This window comes from Falco cherrug, chromosome 15 (genome assembly GCF_023634085.1).
Source record: "Falco cherrug isolate bFalChe1 chromosome 15, bFalChe1.pri, whole genome shotgun sequence".
In the NCBI taxonomy this organism is placed as follows: domain Eukaryota; kingdom Metazoa; phylum Chordata; class Aves; order Falconiformes; family Falconidae; genus Falco; species Falco cherrug.
Window position 1 is genome coordinate 3,875,017 of NC_073711.1, and position 21,023 is coordinate 3,896,039.

The 21,023-nt window shown below is 46.7% G+C and overlaps 2 protein-coding genes across 3 annotated transcripts in view; both read left to right on the forward strand.

Moving 5' to 3' along the window:
* The first annotated feature begins 1,346 nt into the window (after window positions 1-1,346).
* PGK1 (phosphoglycerate kinase 1) lies at window positions 1,347-14,895 on the forward strand. Its single transcript, XM_055727408.1, has 11 exons — window positions 1,347-1,504; window positions 4,197-4,247; window positions 5,359-5,514; window positions 5,633-5,777; window positions 7,900-8,003; window positions 8,711-8,830; window positions 11,061-11,175; window positions 11,458-11,637; window positions 12,190-12,367; window positions 12,636-12,734; window positions 14,423-14,895. Exons 1-11 carry the CDS (start codon window positions 1,440-1,442, stop codon window positions 14,461-14,463), a joined length of 1,254 nt encoding a protein of 417 aa, XP_055583383.1. The 5' UTR covers window positions 1,347-1,439; the 3' UTR covers window positions 14,464-14,895.
* A 3,131-nt stretch (window positions 14,896-18,026) lies between these two features.
* Window positions 18,027-21,023, forward strand: part of AMOT (angiomotin) — a 60,757-nt gene continuing 57,760 nt past the window's right edge. For both annotated transcript variants that reach the window (XM_055727420.1, XM_055727419.1), the window contains exon 1: window positions 18,027-18,236. The gene's annotated coding sequence lies outside the window, so the exon portion shown is untranslated. The remainder of the gene's footprint in view (window positions 18,237-21,023) is intronic.

The following is a 21,023-nucleotide window of genomic DNA, read 5'->3' on the forward strand; positions in this document are numbered from 1 at the left end:
GACTTATAGCTACAGATGATGAACTACCACGACACACACTGATAAACTAAAGTGATGTGTGCCTACTCTTCTCATCCTAATAGGTGACTGCCTAATTGGTGATTTCACACCACCTATTAGTTTGTTCCCAGATGAATTATTTCAGCTTTTGTTGCTGTTGGGATTGCGATGTAACTTGGGTAAATTGATGGCTCTAACCTATCCTGGAGGCCCAGCCATGCTTCCCCAAGCCTTCTGATAAGTCGTGCAGGAGGATGCTCCCGCTTTTCTGCCCCAGAGCCCATGCAGGGTGGACCCTTTCAGCCATGTGCGAGCAATGCACTGGTTTGGCTCTTTACTTATCTTTGCATTTTGTTTCTTGTAAGTGCATGCTGTTTTTTTCCTGTTTTGCCTGCACTTCACTTGCCTGTTACAGGCTATTCCTCTGAGTTTGCCCTTTCCTGTCAGCAAAGATTTTGTCAGGCGCTCAGCTTGTCATCACAGTTTTCTCAGCAATATCTGCATCATTAGCAAGTTTGGCAAAAAAAAACCTGCCAGCAGACAGAGGGGCCTAGCTGTCCTATGGGTAAAACCCAAAAGACGGTGAGCTCCTTTTCCCACAGCATGCAGCCCCATTCCACGGCCTTACAGGCCGCACACACACCTGGGACAGGGAATTTTTGGACAGCCCACACAGAGCATACATCTGGAAAGTGTATCCCTTTAAACAGTTGTCTTGAAAAGTATTAATCTACGTAGGTAATTTAAAAATACCCTGGGGTTTCTCTTCTCTTGTAGGTGAGCGGTGGGCCGAGGCCTGCCTGCCCCGCAGGGCCTACCCGCTGCCTGAGGGCCAGCCGCCCTGCATGCCACCTTCACCGAGGTTCTACCCTCTAGTAAGATCCAGAATTACTAATTTGGACGTTAGAGATTAGAAATGAAAGGGGGTTCATGTCAGTGAAATCTGACCGAGTATTTAAGGAGGAAACAAACCCGGCAGCCAGCTACCCCCGAAGCCGGGAGCCCGACGCTGCCTGCCGGGACTGCTGTGTGCTAGTTCCAGGAAAAGCGCGCTCTACGGTGCGCTGGCGGATTTCTTTTTAATTCTACAGTGAAATACATATTTAAATTGACGGGCGGAGGCCTAGCGGGCCCCCGGGGCGTGGCGGACGGTGCGGAGCGCCCAGGTGCGCAGCCGGCGGTAACTCTGCCCCGAGGCGACCGGGCCCGGCTGCGTGCGGGACGTGACCGGGCCTCCCGCCGCAGCCCGGCCTCCCGCGGGGGAGGGCACTCTGCGGACGGGCAGGCGGCTGGACCAATAGTGACGCGCGGAGGGCGGTGCGGCCCAATCGCTGACGGGCAGGGGCGGGGCGGGCTGCGTGCCGGCGACGCGGGCGGGCGCTGCGGCAGAGCGCGGGCGGCGGTGGAGCGGAGCGGATCGAGTCGAGCCGGGAGCCAACATGTCTCTCTCCAACAAGCTCACCCTCGACAAGGTGGATGTGAAGGGCAAGCGGGTCGTTATGAGGTGAGGAGCTGGGCCCCGCCGCGCGGTGCGGGGAGGAGAGGAACGGCCTGGCCCCGCGGGGGCAGGAGCGCCCGGGGCCGCCACCCCTGGTGCCCTTGTGCCGGGGCGGCCTTCGACAGCGGCTGGGCCTGGCGAGGAGGCGGCGGGGCGGGCTGTGCCTCCCGGGGATGGAGGAGCGGGGGGAGCAGCGCTGCCTCCCCGCCCCGCTGGGCCCCGGCCGGCCGCGCTGCCTCCCCGCCCTGCCGGGCCCTCCGCGGCCGGACTCCGGCGCAGCTTCCCCCGGGCAGCAAAGTCACCCCCGTCCTCGGCAGCGGCACGTCTGGGCCCGGCAAAGTCTTTCCTACGGGGTTTGGGTTGCTCCCCGCCCGGCTGCTGGGGAGGCCCCGCACGTCCCGGGTTACCCCTTCCGGGAGCGTGTCCCTCTCCCGGTGGCGGGGCTGTGATTGACGGGGGTAGCGTGAGCCCCGGCCGCGCTCAGCCTTGTTGGGGCCGGGCAGGATGGTGCCCAGCGCTGCCCGAGGTGGGCAACTGGGGGCTACAGCCGCTCGGCTTCCACCTGTACCCGCCATCCACAGGCGGCCTGGGGAGAAAACGAGCCAGTCTACCCTGATTTTATTGGGGAGTGCTCCAAAACCTGCTTATTCCCCAGTTCCCTTCTTCCTTCCTGCAAATCCAAAAAGCGTTGCAATAAAAAAAAGGGAAAATATGGCTCTGGCCAGCTACCCAAATAAAACAGTAATTTTGCTTTTTTGCAGCAAGCTTCGAGTCGCACAGGTATTCAGCACGTCCAGGTGTAAAACCCTAAAATAGGAATTTGTAGGTTAGTTATAAAACATCAAGGGCTGCTGAAAGCCTAATGGTGGAATTGTTGCCAAATACTGGGAGATAATGGCACTGGGGTACATCCTCCATGGAATACTCTTATTGTGGGATTCTTTGTCCAAGGTCACCATGATGTGACTACTGTGTGTCTGTTACCTTGCTCAGTGAGTAGGCAGATACAACAAAATTGTAACTTCTCTTCCCTGTAGTCTGTGTGAGACAACTTGCTCTTTTTATCTTGTCTCTCTGTTGTCTCATTTTGAAGTAGTTCCCTAGAAATTTGATTACCAGAAACTAACCCCCATAAGGAGTACTGAAGAAGCTAGCTCAGAATTTGTATGGCTTCCTAAATTTTGTATGACAAAAGGCCTTTTTATCTCTGTAACAACTTTTTTTTTTTTTACCCTGCCGGTTTTACCTTTTCTGGGTTATGTTACAGAGAACAGTCTTGCTTTGGCAGAGGATGAGTTGGCCAGCTCTTAGTCTCCGGTAGTTAATGCACATACCTATTTTTGCAGTTCTGTGATGGGCTGCTAAAACAGTGAAATGGCAGATGAGGTGTCAGCCTTTGTGTTCCCTGCCTGCGTCTCATTTCACTGAAAAGAGTCACCATGTGCGCTCAGTACTAGTAAAATCAGTATCTTCTTTTTTTTTTTTTTTTCTTATCTGTCATAATTTTGGCATACTCATAACCTGGTTATCTTCCAGTCTCAGTGCTGAAGCTTCAAGAGAAGTTGGGAATGGGGAGGAGAAACAGGTTCAAGGGGAGCTCAGATTTCAGTTATCTGCAGCGGGGAAGAAGAGCAAACTGGGTCTTCCTTTTGTAGCTCTGATGGCTCTGTAAAGCAAACTATTCTTTTATTCTCTCCTTTTAGAATAATAGCATGATAATGGTTCTTTTCTTTTTAGAATTAGTCCACTGTACTGTGGGGCTGCCAGTTCAATTTCTTTCTGCTCAGCTACTCCTGTTTTGCTGGCAGCTTTTGTCTGTCTTTCCATCTGTTTCTTGTGCTGAGCAGGTTGTGAAAGAATTCAAATAACTTCCTGAATTGTGGTGTTCTTTAATACAGATACAGAATGGTGAAGGGTACACTGTAGCAATGTGTTTTACTTTGCTGGTTCTGATAGCCTGTTACACTGGGTTAGATGTAGCTGGTGAGTAATTCCTGCCTTTGCTGTTACGCAAACACAGCTTCCTGCTGCTAGTCAGCACGTGGGCGCAAGGCAGCTAGCAAGAAATGGCTGATGAAACTTCCCTCTCGCATCCCTTCACCTGGCACGAGTAGGGAAGTTATCTCTAGATCCATGGCTGGTCTTCCAGTGGGAATGTGATAAGCCCCAGGACCCGGCTACGGAGAACAGAAATTCAGAGTTGTAGACAATGCCTGGACAGCTTCCTTGAGCCTGCCCGCTTGCCTTAGTAGTGTAACCAGGTACTTTAGAGGCCTCATTAGAGAACACAACGACACTTTTCATTATTCCCTTCCTTTTCCGTTGGAAGCTCCTAGTCAGTGACCTGAGAGCATGTTGTTTAAAATGAAAAGGTTGTGGGGAGCTTGTTCAATCTCAGTTTTATGTGTTTCTTCAGCATCATTGCTACTGTGGTCATGAGTATTAGGATGTATTGGTGGCATAGCTTTACTAAGTCATTCTAGCAGATATTTGTTCTTGGTTTATGTTCTATTATTACAAGCAGAAATGCCTAATAACATACTGATTTCAAAATGAAACTTGTGTACCAAGGCACAATTAAAAATCTTACTTTAATTGTAACATTGCTTTTCTAGCCAGCATTTTTACTGACAGGTTCCCTCACTCTTTGTAAAAGAAATTTGTTGATTATTTAATTTTGTTCTTGTTTTTTTTTTAGGGTTGACTTCAATGTTCCAATGAAGGATCACAAAATAACCAACAATCAAAGGTGAGCCATAACTTCTGTCCCAGATGGAAGCCCTGAAGTCTGTTTTCGCTCTGACTTTAGCCCAGTTACATTAGCAGTACCTGGAATACTGCCATGATTAAGCTGTGATTGCTCATACCAGGATATTAAAGCTGTCTTAGAGAAGGTCCAACAATTGTTAATTAAAACCCCTGCAGCCACTGGCAAACTATGCTAACTGCAAGGCTTCTTCTCACTATACCTGCTGTGGAAAGCATATAGAAAAGTCTTTTAATTGTACAGATCCTAAACTACATTCTTTAAAAGTGGCTGAAGCGTTGTGACCATTTCACAACCACATCCTTTTCACTGTGTGTGAAAATGAGCTGTATTTGTTGGTAGTATCCAGAATACTTTCTGCCTCCTGGTTACCCTGCAGGTATGTTGACTTGTGTTAGTGCAGCACACAAAGAGACGGGATTTAGAAACAGTGATATCAAATGTCTTGTCTTGCTTGTCTGTCGCTTGCAGACAGATGACAGTTTTGTTCACCACAGAATGCCTGCTGCTCAACATTCCCGTCATGTCTTTATTTGTTCAGAATCACAGACTAAACCAGGAGGCCCAGTAATGTTCAGGTGTGTCCTGACATTTCTTAGCTACAAGCAATCAGCAGAATTTAGATTACAAAATGCATTTCACTTCAGTGTCCTACGTTGCATGGAAGATAACAGTGGAACACAGGAAAACATGCTGGGACAGAGAATTTTGTTGATGCTTTGTGGACCATGCTTCAGGGTTGTCACAGTCCCTAGAAGGATAGGCTGGGTTAGCTCCACAGGGAAAGCTGTGCTCTGTGGGATGTGGTTAGTCTCCTAGACATTTGTTCTAATAAGGGTAGCTTGCTGAGAAGCCCAGTGTCCCTTTTTGCTGGTGGTGATGTCCTGCTGTCTTCTGGTGAGAGGTAGGCTGAACCACGTGAATGCCAGAGGTAGGATGGACTTCTTAGGTAATTGTTCTGCCCAGCTCTTGTGCTCAGTTTCTTTTGTCATTTTTGAAGGACAACTCCCAAGGCTCTTGTGTGTTTACTAAGTTTGCTTGCCTGGTAGACTACTTGAATCCTTTTTTAATTTATTCTTCTCTGCTATTATAGGATCAAGGCGGCTGTTCCTACTATCAAGCACTGCTTGGATCATGGAGCCAAGTCAGTGGTTTTGATGAGTCACCTGGGTCGCCCGGATGGCGTTCCCATGCCTGAAAAGTTCTCCTTGGCCCCAGTAGCTGTGGAGCTTAAAGCACTCCTGGGCAGGTGAAGTAGAAGAGCAGTCCAGCATGCCTCAGGCCCTCTCTGGCAGCGGACCTGGGTGCTTCCCTTTCTGAAAGGAAGAATCACTGGTGGGATGACAGTGTGTATCTTGTGTTTGCAGGGAGGTCTTATTCCTGAAGGATTGCGTTGGTCCTGAGGTGGAGAAGGCCTGTGCTAATCCTGCAGCTGGCTCCATCATCCTGCTAGAGAACCTCCGATTCCACGTAGAAGAAGAAGGGAAAGGGAAGGATGCATCAGGGAACAAGGTGAAACTTAAGTCTAGCTTTTGTGTGTGCCTGCTCTGGTCTTACTAGCTTGTTTGCTGCAGACTGACAAGGAACCAGCAGCCGGTCTAAAATGCTGTTTATGAATTTGCTCTCAGAAGGATGTCAGAGATCTTCAGTTCAGTGTGTCCGATCATTTGTACCATGCTGTGAGGAAGTTCGAGTCAAATGCATTGAATTTCCAAGATGAAACAGCTTATGTGAAAGGTTACAGATGACTCCGTTGAAGGTGCTGTAGTCTGTAACAGAAGGAAAGCGGGGGAAATAGGGCTGTGCAGCAAACTAGTTGCTGCTTATTAGACTTTATTTTGGGACATCTAGACCAAAAAACAAGGTCTGTTTGAGATTGTTGCCACTGGGGCCATAAGAAAGACGCTTCTTTCTTGGTTATCTGACTGATGTTTTAATATAAAGTTTAAACATTCTGCAGCATAGGAATTATCAAACCCTTTTATAAGCCTATCTGGTCTTAATAATCATCTAAGGCCAGGCTGCCTTGCACCTCTGACATTTTCTTGAAGGTCAGGAAGAGTGCTTGCTCCAGACAGCTGCTTTTCTTAGTGACAGTGACCCCACTGACTTTACACAGGTCTTGGCTCCTTTCAGATTCAGTTTGTGGGGTGGAATGCTGACATGGTGTGGTGCCCTTTATGGGCTGACACAGGACTCCTGTAAAACAGGCCAGAGAACTAGTAAGCCTTTGCTGATGGCAATAAGAAATTGAGCAAGTCTGGAATTATTTGCTACCAGAATTGTGCGCCACTGAAAGCCAATATGGTGGCAGGGAAAAGTGGGGCAAAAATTTAATTTGCTTTGGGAAGCAGTCCCTTGGTTTAGTGCATTTGTGTAATTTTCAGGTTATTTAGCTGGCTGTATGCATATGGAAGCATGTGCTGCAGTTGAGCAGAAGAGGAGGGGGGCTGTTGACACACCTGCTTCTCATCCTAACAGAGGTGAAAGTCGGTGCTATGGAAATAGTGATGTGGTACAAGACTGCAGATTATTAACTGGTGCTTGTTAACAAAGCAGATCAAGTGGCAGTGGTTCCTTCGTTCAGAGCCTCTTGTGTTCTGCTTACAGATGTTACTGGTACTTAATCTCTTTGTGTAAAGCCAGGCGATTTAACAAGTGAAGGAGCAGTTGAAAACATTGTTCTATAATCTGTGTAGCCCCTTTGGCTTGTTTTATGCTCGGGCTGAACCCATCTGCCGTACATTAGTGTACCTGCCTGCCATCATCCCCATGGTGTTACATCTGGGCGCTAGCAGAGGCCTCACTGGGAATGATGAGCTGGTAAAGCAAAAAGCACTGGGAGAGGTGATAGCTTGACTGCCAGTCTGGGCCGTTCTTTAAGAGCAAGTGGCTGTAAACTAGGTCCAAGCAGTCACTTAGTGTCAGAGTGAGCTCTGCTGTCTTTTCATGGTGGTAAAGAAAACCCAACTATATGCGCTGTCCCATGAGGATTTGGTAGGATGCGTAGAGGATGGAGAAGTTTTAACAGAAATGCATCTGTTCTTGCTTACTACATGCTAAGCTTATCTTCAGCTTTCCAATGTTGGCTGCTTTTGCTGTGGCCTGTTGTAGTGTGCAGGCTACGTATAAGTTAATCCTCAATGCATCGTTGTATCAGTCCTTCAGGAGCTTGTCCTTTTACCTGTGGCACTTGAGGACCACATTTTCTTTGTTCAGTAATTGTTAGTCTCATCTCAGCATTGCCTCATCTCCACACACCCTTTCTGTTAACCTGTGGTCACCGCACAAAACTGGAAATCTGTAGGAGAGAGACTGAAAGGTTGGTAGTGCTGCAGTTCATTCCTGCTCTGATAGACTAGAAGCTTGAAGTGGGAACAGGCCTCGGGCCTGTAATAGCAGTCTCAGGGAGTTTAATGTGGAGTTTAAACCATTTAAATCTTTCTGTTGCTCCTACTTACTTACTGGGAAAGACCACACGAAATGCAGTGACCCACAGGATGAACTGATGAGTTTCTCCAGCTGACCTTTCTTTGCTTTGGGTTTATAAGTCAAATTGCTGACTTTGGCTTCAGTTTCAGAATCACTTCTGTGTACCTGAATAGCACAAACTTGTCATTCTTTTTCTTTTTAGATCAAGGCTGATTCTGCAAAAGTGGAGGCTTTCAGAGCCTCTCTTTCTAAACTGGGAGATGTCTATGTCAATGATGCTTTTGGAACTGCCCACCGGGCTCACAGGTGTGTATCCAGTTCCCTTCCACAGGCAGAACTGCAGAATGATGTCATGGAAACACATACAACTGTGTCCCCAGTGAGTTTTAACTTCCTTTTGGGCTTATCCCGTTACCATTCTGCTGTTTGTTCGTGAGTAATGGATTTAGTGGAGACAGTTGTCAATAGTATATGCTCTTTCAAGTTTGCTTCTGGGCACAGGAGACAGGTGTAACTCCTAAGACTTGAACTGACTTTTTAGGCTTTGAGGATAAAAAAATTACTTGCTTTGGACTTGTATAAATTGTCCTGCAATTATAGCAGACCTCTTTTCCAAAAGATTAATAGCTCCAGATTGATTATTCTCATGGAGTGTGGTTAGGTATGTGTGCTTTGCAAACTCCAGTGGTCTGCTTTGAGCTTGATTTCATGATCTGGTGCTGTTGGAAGAAGACATCTGTGCTCTTATGCTTAACTGTCCCTCAGCACTCTGGATCACTGGTTAACACTGTGACTTTCTTGCGTATTAATATATCTGTGCAAAAACAATCTCAGAAAGTAAGGGTGTACAGCCAGCTTATCAAAGTAGGAAAACAAAAACCTTGTCTTTGTTTTCATGCTGTTCTCATTGCTGCAACTGACTAAAGGATTGGCTTTGCAATGCTGTGAGACACAGGGATGTTGGACCTGTACTGATTGAAAATTTTTCCATTCCTCACTCTTTTATTCTGCAGCTCCATGGTAGGTGTCAATCTGCCTCAGAAGGCTGCTGGCTTCCTCATGAAGAAAGAACTGGATTACTTTGCTAAGGCCCTAGAAAGTCCGGAGAGACCCTTCTTAGCAATTCTTGGAGGGTAAGACTCAAGAACATATCAACTCCATATTTCTCTTTAACTCCTCTGTAAGAAATGAAAAGTTATTTTGGCTTGGTTCAAACAAGTGTTTTCCTTCTAACTGTGCCTACAGTTCAGATTTATAGATAAGTCCCAAGATCTCTGTAAGATACAGATTAGAGAGGAGCTAACTGGCCGTGTCTGCTCCTGTGATGATACTGTCAGGGTCTGGTCATCATATCTGCTAACCTCTTCTTAATTCCCCACATGGAGACAATCCACAGCAGTTTGTTGTACAGATGAACCAGAAGAGCTGTTAGAGACACATGATGGCCCTGAAACATTGTTGGTGACCTTTCCTCCACGGTTCAGAGTACAAGCATCCTGCACGCTCAGCACTGTTTAAATTGACACAGTCTGTCGTTATGCAATGGTGACCTACTGTAGCTGGGTAGGCCTCCACTCTCCCCCAGTACCTAGTGTGCCAAGAAACTTGAAGGTGCAAAACCAAGTGACTGTGTGTAGAAATAATTTCCCATTGCTAATGATTTTGGTCATGTTTGTACCCAGTCTGGCACTGTAGTTCAGTGACAGTATTTCAGGTCATCAGGTGAATTAAAATACCTTGCTATGTAACACAGAACTGGGACACCATAACATTCCTGTGTTCCTGACAGAAGTATGTGCCTTATTTCTGCTCTTTGCACCCATAAATGTGTTTTTTAAGAAGTACTATTCAGTTCTTGCATAAAGTTTAAACTTTTTCTATGACCTTGGCTGTAGCGAACCTTTTTTGAGAGGTACATAACAAGGGTGACCAGGAGGTTCCCAGACTAGGAGCCTGGTACTAAACTCATTGTGTGGCCAAGGACTAACGAGTGCTGACTGCACCTTAGTGAGTCACAGGGTGAACTCTGAAGCAGTTCAGAGCCAGAAAATACCTGTATCTGTCTGGAAGTGGCACCTTTTTAGGTGGGATGGCAGATCCAGCAACTCTGGCTCGGTTGTACCAGAGGGAAGTCATGCTTGGAAGCTGTGTGTGGTCCAGTTGCAGGCTTGCTACTGCTTATCTATAATAAAATTGGGCCTAGAAGATGAACTGAGAATAACTGTACTAACAAGTAAAGTGGAAATTAAATGTGTTGGGAAAGAAAGACCATGTGCAGGAAGGTAATTCAGTGCTAGAAGCAGGGTATGTGCAAGGGCAAGAAAGAAAAATGTAATTATGTAATTCACCTTCCCGTATCTTTCTGCCTGCAGCTGCACAGGGCAAGGTGGGCACTGCAGGCTTTTGCTGCAGCTCTGTCCCATCCCATCAAGGCTTCTTGACCTGCTCAGTGCCTACAGCGTAGCAACATTTGCAGCTTCACGGCTTAAGCTGGGGTTGGTGGCTGGCTCACACGAGAGCTCTCCATGGTTGCCAAGACTGGATTTGTAGAGGCAATGCCTATTTCTTATGGTTAGGTCTGAAAGCATTTTGTTAATGAAATTCATGCAGTTATCCATGGTTTAGAGATGGAGAAACTAAAGCAAGAAGAGGAAATGGCCTCATCTAACGTCACCAAGTAGGGTATGGTCTTAAGACTATGATGGAGGTCTCAGAGTGCCAGACCAGATTTCACTCGGGGTTGTTTCCTGAGGTCTTTTATGAAGCTTTCTTTTAGATAACAACAAAAATTCCATACATGGCATTAAAGAGAGAAGACAGGAGACTTTTGTCTATTTACTGCCTCCTCTGCCTTTCCTATATAAAGAAATTTTGGTATTGTTCCAATACCGTTTGTATCTTGTACCAAAAGCAGTCATCGGCTTTGGGGCAGGGCAGTTCTGTATCACATATCACCCTAGCAGTTTGGAGCTGTGCTGTGAGTGTGGCGGGGTGCCGGACCTGGAAGGGTTACAGGAGCTGGCGGTATGGCAGCTGGTACAGAAGATCCTGCTGGGGTTGGACAGTGGTTATGAATGGCAGTGCTCTGATCTCTGCTCTACCTTGCTGGACAGCAGGGGAAATCAGGCTCTAAAGTGCCAACGAGGTTTAGATTGAAATAGGAAAAAAATAGAGGGCTCTTGTAAGTTGATGTTTAATGCTGGCCTGTGAAGTTGCCAAATTCCCTTTCTACCTGCTCCCAACAACTCCTTTGTCGGATCATTCTCTCCATATGGCTTTGATACACCACAATCGAGTAAGTTTTGCCTCAGGAGTTTTGGGCAGCAGCTACATTATTCATCGTTTTTCCTTCTCTCTCGCCAGAGCCAAGGTTCAGGATAAGATCCAGCTGATCAATAACATGTTGGATAAGGTCAATGAGATGATCATTGGTGGTGGAATGGCATTCACCTTCCTCAAAGTGATCAACAACATGGAGGTACGAAAAGAGCAATTCGGTGCCTACTCCTAGGAAAGAATGCGGTCAGAATGTCCTTTATATATGCTAGTATTGAGAACTGGCTATCAGCTCTCTGCAAGAGTAGGGAGCACTGAGAAGTTACTTGACAATCACTTTGCAAAAATCAAATTGGTGCCTATGTCTAGCTAGGTGCGTTAGGAGAACAGTCTTTCCAGAATGGCTGGCTTGACTACTGCTGTAGTTTAGCTACAGTAGCTAAACAAACACCTCTCTCTTACTTTTCCCAAATAATTTCTCTAGATTGGTAACTCTCTGTTTGATGAAGAGGGATCAAAAATTGTCAAGGACCTGATGGCCAAGGCAGAGAAGAATGGCGTGAAGATTACTCTGCCTGTTGATTTCATCACTGCAGACAAATTTGATGAGCATGCACAGACTGGGGAAGCCACAGTGGCTTCAGGCATTCCTGCTGGCTGGATGGTAGGTTTTAATAGGCTTTAAGGGACTAAAAGAAGTAACAGGCAGCAGCGTGGTGGGAAGGACACCTTAAAGGAGTAGAAAAAGTAATTATCATTCTTTGCAAATGTTTCTGAAGGTGGTCAAACTGTGTAGTGTGTTGGTTTAATGAAATGGAAGTCCTGTTTGTCCTGAATTTTTAAGTTTAAAATAGCTTTTGTGAGGTTTGTATTAAAACAACAAAACTCCTCTTAAAACCTTGAGTACAGTAGAAATCCCTTGTATTTGACAAATTTAAGTGGAGTTAGCAAAAGTTTCTAATCAAGGCTTCAAGCATCTGGCATTGACTTAAAAATTTAATTACTTGTACTAGGAAGATAAATACCACACCAGACTCCACCTCCTGCAGCAGCTGCTGATAAATCTTTCTGCTTCTCAGTATTCAGTGCATACAGAGAAATACTTGCTTCATATCTGGGGCTAAGGGGGAAGCTTCTGAGGATCCCAGCTAAACATTGGCGATTTGAGATGAGGGTCAGCAGGAAGTGTATCAATGGCTTCTTTTACTTGTCTTAGGGCTTGGACTGTGGCCCTCAAAGTGTGGCAAAGTTTGTTGAAGTTGTGGGAAGGGCCAAGCAAATTGTGTGGAATGGCCCAGTCGGTGTCTTTGAGTGGGACAAGTTTGCCAAAGGAACCAAAGCCCTGATGGACAAAGTGGTAGAAGTAACTGGAAAGGGCACCATCACCATTATTGGTAAGCAGCTGTATGTGTTTCTTCTTGTCTTTCTAAATGCAACAATGCTTGCCAGTACCATGTTAAAAATACTTGTCAAATTCTTTTTCTTCCCTCATGTTTTCATCTGTCCTTCAGCTTGGAGATAGGACTTTAAAAAATGTTGTATGTACCGATGCAGAGTATTTGGGAGCAGGACCAGCACATAGCAAGGCTGTGGCCCTTAAGCTGAACAAAATCTGAATTTCCTGTGTGTTTCATTGATTATATTTTTTTGTTTGTACTACAGGTGGTGGAGATACAGCTACTTGCTGTGCAAAGTGGAACACTGAGGATAAAGTTAGCCATGTCAGCACCGGAGGTGGCGCCAGCCTGGAACTGCTAGAGGGTAAATGTTCCTTTATTTTAACTACTTCGAGCGAATTGGGTACTTCGGGTGTTCTGCCACATGTTGATACTCAAGAAATCACGATGGGGTGAACGTCTTTTCTGTTCCACCATGTGGAGTTGAACATAGCTTTTGAGCAACGAGCTCCTCATTGCTCTTCTGTAGTCCTCCTAGAGGAAGAGAGGAAAGAAAATGGAGTATTCTTGCAAGCAACACAGTCTGCCACTCCCAGAAAGCAAAAATGCTGGAATAGAAAATAAAACAGCCTTGAGAGCGAGCTTACTTTTGTGGATGATCCCCTGAGACACGCTAACCAGACTGTTTAAAATGCCCAGTTTCTGTGAGGGAAATCACATCAGAATAGTCTGGAATTTTTGCCAGAAGTTTCCTTTTGGGCACATTGTTTGAAATTCCGTGGTTTTGGGGAGCCCTCTAGTGATCGATCACAAACGTGCACAAGTATACTTGGAATTCAAAATGGTGAGAATTTACAGGATTCCTCTAATGAGTTACATTGTACTCTAAATGAGTTTTCATTTCCTCTGGTAATTAGCTGTTTCCCAATATGGGTAAATTATCTAATGCTGTCAGCTTCTCTGTAGAAGAGAAACTGCAATAAACTGCATTGCAGCTGCTAGTTTCCAGCAGTTATATGCGAGACAGAGCTTTTGTTTCTGTTGCCTAGGGAGTGATGGTAAAGGGAAAGAATGCAGATGGCTAGAAGGAAACACTGTGCAACTGATTTATTCAAAAGAACAAACTTGTCTAAGTTTTGGCCCAAAATGTGGGTTTGTGTGTGTGATCTTTTAAATGTAACGGAAGTCTAGCTAATTAGAAAAGCTTCTGAAGATTAAAGAAGGCATGCACGCCCCCCACCCAAAACCCAACAAACTGGTGAGTTGTGAACAGTGTTAAAATTCAGTACTGCCATGCAGCTTCAGCATTAGAAGGTAGGTTTTCCAAAAAAAAAAAAAAGGCAAAACCAGAGGTCTGTCTTCGTTATTAAAGTAGGACAAAAAGCTAAAAATGCTTTAGAAAACATCGCACTTTAATAATCTGGGCCCTCATGCTCAGACATGAGCATATTCCTTGCTTCCATCAGTTGGAATGAGGCATGTAAATATCTAGACCTGGGTGTTTTAGTCCCAGTAAAAGACTTGAGACTTGTAGGAGGCTTTGTTTCTTTTTCTGAATTAATTCTTAAAATTTCCACCACACACTCCAAAATTCTATTTATGTGCCACTAGAGATTAAAGAAAGTATGCAGCAACTCCCTAGACCAAACCAAAAATCTGTTTGCCATCAAACTTAATGGAAAAAGATCTTAGGTGTTTGGATCTGACCCTAGCAGAGACTTGGCTAGAAATTTACCATTATTGTTAACTGAGAATTGATGACTGTGGTACGTTAAGAATCTGTCTGCTGACATATGAGTGCAGCTGTGCTCTGGATACTCACTACAGCAGCCCTAAAAGGTATTTACTGCGTGAAACATCTAAATGTAACTCATATGCCTAAGAGCCACAGTCAACAGGAGCATGCATAGAGCCGAGCTCTTCCATTTTTAACCTGTAATGTCTGATAATTTCTTTTAATATGTTTAAATGATGCAATTGCAAGTGTAAAACTTAGTTGCTTGAGGGCAGAGGGGTTCTTAACTTTACCGGTATGTTTTTAACTGCTAACAGGTAAGGTTCTTCCTGGTGTGGATGCCTTGAGCAACGTGTAGAGAGCAGAGTATCACCCCAGTTCCCGGTCCTGTGCACAGCCCCTGAGATTCAACACTTCAGCGCTTCTGTATTTCAACTCTGCGATAGGCAGATCACAGAATGTAAACCGAAACTGGACAGGGTTTGAGGAGACAGCAGAGAGATTTTACGACTGCAGTTTACATGATGTGGATTTGTCCACTGTTATCCCACTTGAATTAACGTAGTGAGTTTAAACTGTTGTTGTGAATTTAGAGTGTATATATTTATATTTTGCCTTTTCAAAGAGATTAATCCCTGTTAGACATGTCTGTTTCTCAGAAAGGAGTGCACTGTTTAGCTTCAATGTTCTTAGGCATTTTCATCACTTGACACTGTTCAGAAACAAGAGGGGACTCCAGTTTTTTGGAGGCTGATCGTAATAGCTGCTGAATAAACATATTTAAAATGCTCCCAGTTTGTATATGGTCCTTCTTTCAGATTTTTGAAATGGTATACCTTAAAATATCTCTGACTCCTGATGCTAGGAAGAAGCTATTTTAATGTTTTCCACTAATTACAGTATTTATAAATACCTTTTATTTGTGTCCAGAGGATCTGTAAGCACCCACTCATCATCAAAGTGAACTTTGGTAAGGACATAAATTCTTACGGATGTGCTGTTACATTAAAACTTCCATGCTGTCAGGTAATAAAGTAAGATGAAATTTTGGATGTGCAAGTCTGGTAAAAAAAGTGCACATCTAAAAGTGTTTCCCACCTAGAGAACTCCCCTCATAGCAGGCAACCAATGCATCTGATCTGAATATAGGGGAAACTGAAGACAGGCAGGTAAAAACTGAGTCACAGGCAAACAGAACCGCAGTGCACCTTTGCTAAGTTTGTGGTCCTAAAAGTGCATAAAACTAGCATAGTAAAACCACACAGTTGGACAATTAGGTTTGTGTGTGTGGCTTAAGCATGTTGCAGAGCCACAAGTATTGTCAGCGGAGGACCACCAACATGGTGCAAATGTCTAAAGTTGGGATTTCTGTTTTGACTGTTGTGCGTTGGCTCCTGTGCTTGCTGCAGGACCCAAAAGTGAGCACAGGGCAGCTCTAAACCAAACCCAGGATTGCTCCAAACTCGAATCAGCTTGTGAGCATCCAAAAGCGTGTTTTGGATTATGTTAGCACTCATGGCTCTGCTCATAAGAACTGCGAGAAGGCACAGTGCTCCAACTGAACTGCTTGTGTGTCTTTCTGCTGGATCAGAGAAAAGTAAGTGATGTAAAGCAGCAGTTGCCTGTTTTTATTCCTAGTGAATTCCCAGCAAGTATTGTTAGGGTGCTTCACAGGAGGTTTTGCATGGCCTGAATAGTATAAAGCAGCCAGGACAAACCATGGAGAGAATCTTTGGGGTAAGCAGTAAGCCACAACAGAGTATGCTTTTAAGTTAATTTGTATGTATGTACATAATATTACCAAAACAAAATGAAAGCATGTTTGCCAAATTTCACTTGGTCATGGTGGGATGTGAATTAAACCCTAATAATGCTGAAGTGTGTATAAAGCTGTGTATGAAAAATATGCTTATTACACTTTAAAGCTAAAAGTGACTATGGCAATGAGAAGAAACTAGAAATAATGCAAATGACTGCAGCGCTGTGGTTTTCTCCTCCTCCTCTCTTTGTAAATCTCCCAAGCATTGTCTGATTACGCATGAATGATGCAGATTTTTGCTAGGATTGCTTTCTCGCTGTTACTCATGTTTTCCAGGCAGGGGTGCAGACCTCCGACAGCTGCAGGAACGAGGCAAAGAAAGGAGCAAGCTTGTCGGCCACAAAAAGACTATGGATTTTGGAAATCCAGTACTACAAAAACAAACATTCCACCATGTTTTATAACAGATCATTCTTGTCTGGCTCTGGCAAACAAGGCCTCGTGACAGCACGGCCCATTTTAGTGTCACTCTTATACCCCTGTGTTGCTGGATTCCCATGGAGCAATAACATATTTTCCCTCCATAGCTCCTCTCTTGGTGTTTACAGTGAAAGGTTGGTGTGTGGCTGCTACCTCTGCTGGCTTCCCCCCCCCCCCCCCCCCCCCCCCTTCATCAAAAGCAACAAAACAAAGTGATCTGTAATCAAATAATGGCAAGGAGTAGTAATGCTCCATGAACATAGATGTCTGTGCTTTAAAGCAGTTTTCCCACCTGACTTTGGAAGCTCGCTGCTTACATCTCTAAAATGTCCTTTTGTTTCCACATGGCTTGTTTTAATTGATGCAGTGTTCAGATCTGTGTGCTCAACATAGCAAACCTTGTAGAGCAAGGCCACCTTTATGCGTTGTAAAGAAAAACGGATGAAACATCTCAACATGAGACCCCAGGAGCTATACACTTGATGACTAGCAGCTGATTACTTGAGTGACACGGTTTCCAGATTATTTTTTTTAAGCTTTGCCTATTAATATTTTTTAGCACCTGGCTACTGCAGTGATAAAATATTCTTAAGGCATCTAGAGGTTCCTTCTTTCACTAAATTTTACATCCTCTGGAGTCACACTGGTCTTCCTAGACTCTTTTGGCCTGTGTTCTGACAACTTTTCTAACATGAATCTTTAACAGTTCTGCTTTTTTTATTGCTTTTGTTGAGAGTGGTTTTGGGGCAAGGAACGTTGCTAGTTAGAAACCTTGTGGAGGAGACATTAGAAGACAAAGCTGTTGCAGAAAGATCATGATGCGATGAAGGTAATAGATTTAGCATGTAAGTGGGCTGATAATAAGAGCCAGGTGAAATAAAAAGTGAACAACTTAAATCCTCATGGCTGAGATTATAAAAAATTTCAACATGAAAGACTTCAAATTTGTTGTAAACACAGTAAGCTCCTCCTGGGCCAAGATAAGTGAGCTCTTATATGGCTGTCTCCCTGCATAATTTCCAATCTTCTGTTGATTGCAAGAAGCAGACAAAGTGTTTCTGTGTCGTAAAATGTACAATCAACGGTACCTGAAAAAGTTGTAAAAGCAGCATTTGCCCCTTAGCAGTGGCGAGCCTGCAGCCGTGTGCAGGGACATCAGCCCTGAGGTAGCGGAGTGGGCCCAGCACATCTGTGACACTTGCAGATCTGCCCAGCCAGCAGGCTAGCTGTGGCAAACACCTTAATCACCACTAAAACACCAAAACTTCTTGCTGCGGCCCTGCCTTTCTAAGGAGCGGGCCTCCTCAGGGAAGCGGCCATTTTGTGAGCGATGCCACTAAGCTCTGGGGAAGGCACCCCCTCTCTTGGAGGGAAGGACGAACGTCATCCCCTCTTTATTTTTCTTTTTTCTCTCCCCCTGTGCGTTCCCCTTGACGCCTGCCTCCTAGCTGTACCTCACAACCCAGGTGGCGTTTCACGAGGACTTTCGTGCTTTCAGCCCCCAGGCCCAGCGTGCCCCTGGTGCCCCACGCCTGCCGAAGCGCGCCTCCCCCGCCGAGCGCCCGCCCGGGGCACCTCTCCCCCTCAGCCGGGAGGCGGGCACCTGAGGCGGCGCGGCGGCCGCTCCCTGCCGCGGCGCCCGCCCAGCACCGGGGCGGTGAGGCCGGCGGGGCAGCGGGACTACACTTCCCGGCCGCCTTTGCAGGCGCTGGCCCAGCGGGGGATGCCGGGTGCCGTAGTTGCAGCCGCCTGGTGAAAGTTAATAACTGAATCTGGGGTAGGCACTTCCCAGAGCTCCTCGGTGTCTCTGATTGCCATGCCGGCTTTGTCACCTCGGAGGGAAGCGCAGCAAGATGGATGAGCGGGCGGCCGCTGGGGCAGGCGCCCGCGGGGTGAGGAGCGGGGTGCGGAGCGGGGCGCGGAGCGGGGCGGGGGGGGGCTCTGGCCTGAGGGGAGCGCGGCTCGCAGTAGCCCCCGTGGCAAGGGAGGGGGCCGCGGCCGCCCCTGCCCGGCCGGGGTGCCGGGCTCGCAGGCAGGTGCAGCGGGGAGCGGCGCCGGGGTTGCCCCGCCGGAGGGGCCGCTGAGGCGGGGGCGCACAGCGCCGGCTCCCGCCTAACGGCCGAGGTGGCCCCGGCCCTCCCCTGGGCGCCCCGCTGCTGCCCGCGCCCCCCGCCGCCAGCCTGAGGGGAATGCCGGCCCGCCGCCCGCGCTGTCCCCTCCTCGTACCTCCGGGACGGAGCCGCACGGCCCGAGGCGGGGATCCCCCCTCAGAGCTCGGGCGAGGGGCTCCCGTGTCTCTCCGCTGCCCTCACGGAGAGCACCCCCTCTCCCTTAGGGCGGGGTGCGTCTGCGGGGCCGCAGCCCCCGGCACCGCGTCCGGGCTCGGGGGTCGCCGCAGGCACCCCCGGCGGTGTCAGCAGAGCCTCCTCATGGGCAGGCGGGAACTGCGGGGGGTGTGTGGTGGGGGGGACAGGGGGGTCGGTGTTAGGGACAGCAGGGCTGTCCCGTCCCTGGTAGGGCCCTCCTCAAGTCCAGGTGAGGCAAGGGGATGCTTTGCTACCTACGGGCCTGCGGAGGAGGCCCTGGGCCTCTGCCCCAGCCCCTGCTGCAGGAGATGGTGCCTGCCTTGCCCTCCGCTCCCTCGGAGTCCCTGTCCCTGCCAGCCCCACCCACCCACAGGAGCTGATCGTCATCCGCCCAAACTCTAAATTAAGCAGAAGTGACTCCAAATCCTCCTGCTTTTGTCTCAGACAGAACAAAATGCCCATCTGAGGGTGCTAATCCCCAAAGAGTTAAAAGATTTGTGTTTGCGTCCTTGCCTGGTAGGGAGTGGGGATCCCTCATCTCTTTGAGTCTCTGCGTTTGCCATCCCTGCTGCTACTTCATGGTCTGCCCCCAGGCTGAAAGATTGTGCCTCTCATTAGAGACTGATTCAGGTAGGCCCATAAGTATTCACCGTGACAGTTTCCACGTGGTGGAAGCAGAAGCACAAATTGCGTCTGTTTTAGTTCAAGGATACTTTTTGAGGAAGGTGAGGGCTGGAAGGCCAGATCTTCACTGTGGAGGCGCTGTGATGGATACAGGAACTTGGCCGATCTTAAACACCCGTTGCGTGTGTTTGGTGGTGTGAATAGCCAAGAACTGACTGCGTTGCCAACATGTGGTAGGATAGCCCAGCACTGCCATAGTGTGCGCTGCTGGGGCTGCTCTGACTTCGCACGATATTCAGGCCCGGGCTCTGGCCCTTGGCATCCTTGTCTGGAATCGTGCATCATGAGGTGCATAAAGAAGATCCCTGTTCAATTTTCAGGTTAAAATTTTCAGTGTCACCTCTGATAAATGACACTCAATTCAGCCCTAATGCAGTATAAAATAGCAAGTTCCATTTTAGTTTGCTTTTTTCTTCCACTTTTTAATGATAATTTTTCATTAAGCATCTAATCCTGTCCTAGCATTTCTCTCAGGTGCTTTACAAAAGAGGTAAAAATATGATTACTCCAATTATCATTATTAAGGCTTAGGTTTTGGACAGCTTCTGCAAATAATATAGGTCATAAATAATTAAGAGTACAACCTAATTAAAAGAAATCCCTGGTCGTAAACCAAAGTGCCATACTGAAGAAGCCAGCCTTCAAAGGCACGGCCTTGTAACCTAATCTCCCTGATCAGAACAGTATCCCATTAACCCACAAATCTTCACTCTCCTGACCCGTCTGCCCCAACAGCAGGTGCTTCCACATGCCTGTGCAGGACCCGAGGGAGGGAGAGGGTCAGGGAGTTTCAGTGACCAAAAGCAGTCTGGAGAGTGTTTTCCTAGTAAAGTCACCTATCTTGTCATTTGGGTAAAGGTCTTGTGTTTGGAGGCTTACCAAAATGGGCAGCCTGAACTGAGCAATGTTAGGCGTAGAACTGACTTAGTTTTTTAGCAGAAATAGTCACTGGAAATTAGAAACATTGCTCAAACTGGAGTCCAGAGGATACAAAGAAGGTTGTGGCCTGGATCCAGTTCATACATGACCTAAATAGAATTCTGACCCCAAAATTTGCTGTGAACACCTTGTCAAATGTCATCAGAGTTGCATATGAACTTTCATCTCTTGGGAGTTTAGGCTCTAGATTGCTAGTGCTAAACTGGGTCTGTGTATCCTGACACCTGCATGTCCCCACTGGAAGCTGACTATCTCAGGATAGCTGTTTATCTACGTAATTCAGCAGTAGGGCTACATGGATGAAATCCTTGTTCTCATTCCAAATACCTGCTGTCACATACTACTTATTCTGTGGGAATGCTTTTGCTCCAGTTTGTGGTTATGCAGTGTTTTGCCATGACCTAACTGCAGCGTTCTTATTAGAGAAATTTCTGAGTTTGGCTTTATGGTTCACCTTCTCAGTAAGTAAATCAGTGCTCTGTAACACCATCTACCATTGATAGTCACTTTAGCCCAGTGTTTTATGAGGGATTGTAAGTCTGATGGAAGGCACTTTGAAGCATATATATCTACAACAGCTTCTCACGCTTTACCATTGTAATGTCTAACTTAGCTCAGAGCAAGCGTAGACCATCTTGTCGTTGAAAATGCCTGAATCTGATGACCTATAGCAGCTTTCTCACCACTAAAGAAACTGCACCTGTGTTAGTCTGGTGGTGTGTAATTTCCTCGAAAGCTGGCGATACACAA

Bases quoted from the DNA above. Each gene is read 5' to 3' on its own strand.
- PGK1 (XM_055727408.1), top strand. From the start codon at position 1,440: ATGTCTCTCTCCAACAAGCTCACCCTCGACAAGGTGGATGTGAAGGGC. The intron at 5,515-5,632 runs GTGAAGTAGAAG...TTGTGTTTGCAG, and splicing joins CTTAAAGCACTCCTGGGCAG to GGAGGTCTTATTCCTGAAGG. The intron at 11,638-12,189 runs GTAGGTTTTAAT...TACTTGTCTTAG, and splicing joins GCATTCCTGCTGGCTGGATG to GGCTTGGACTGTGGCCCTCA.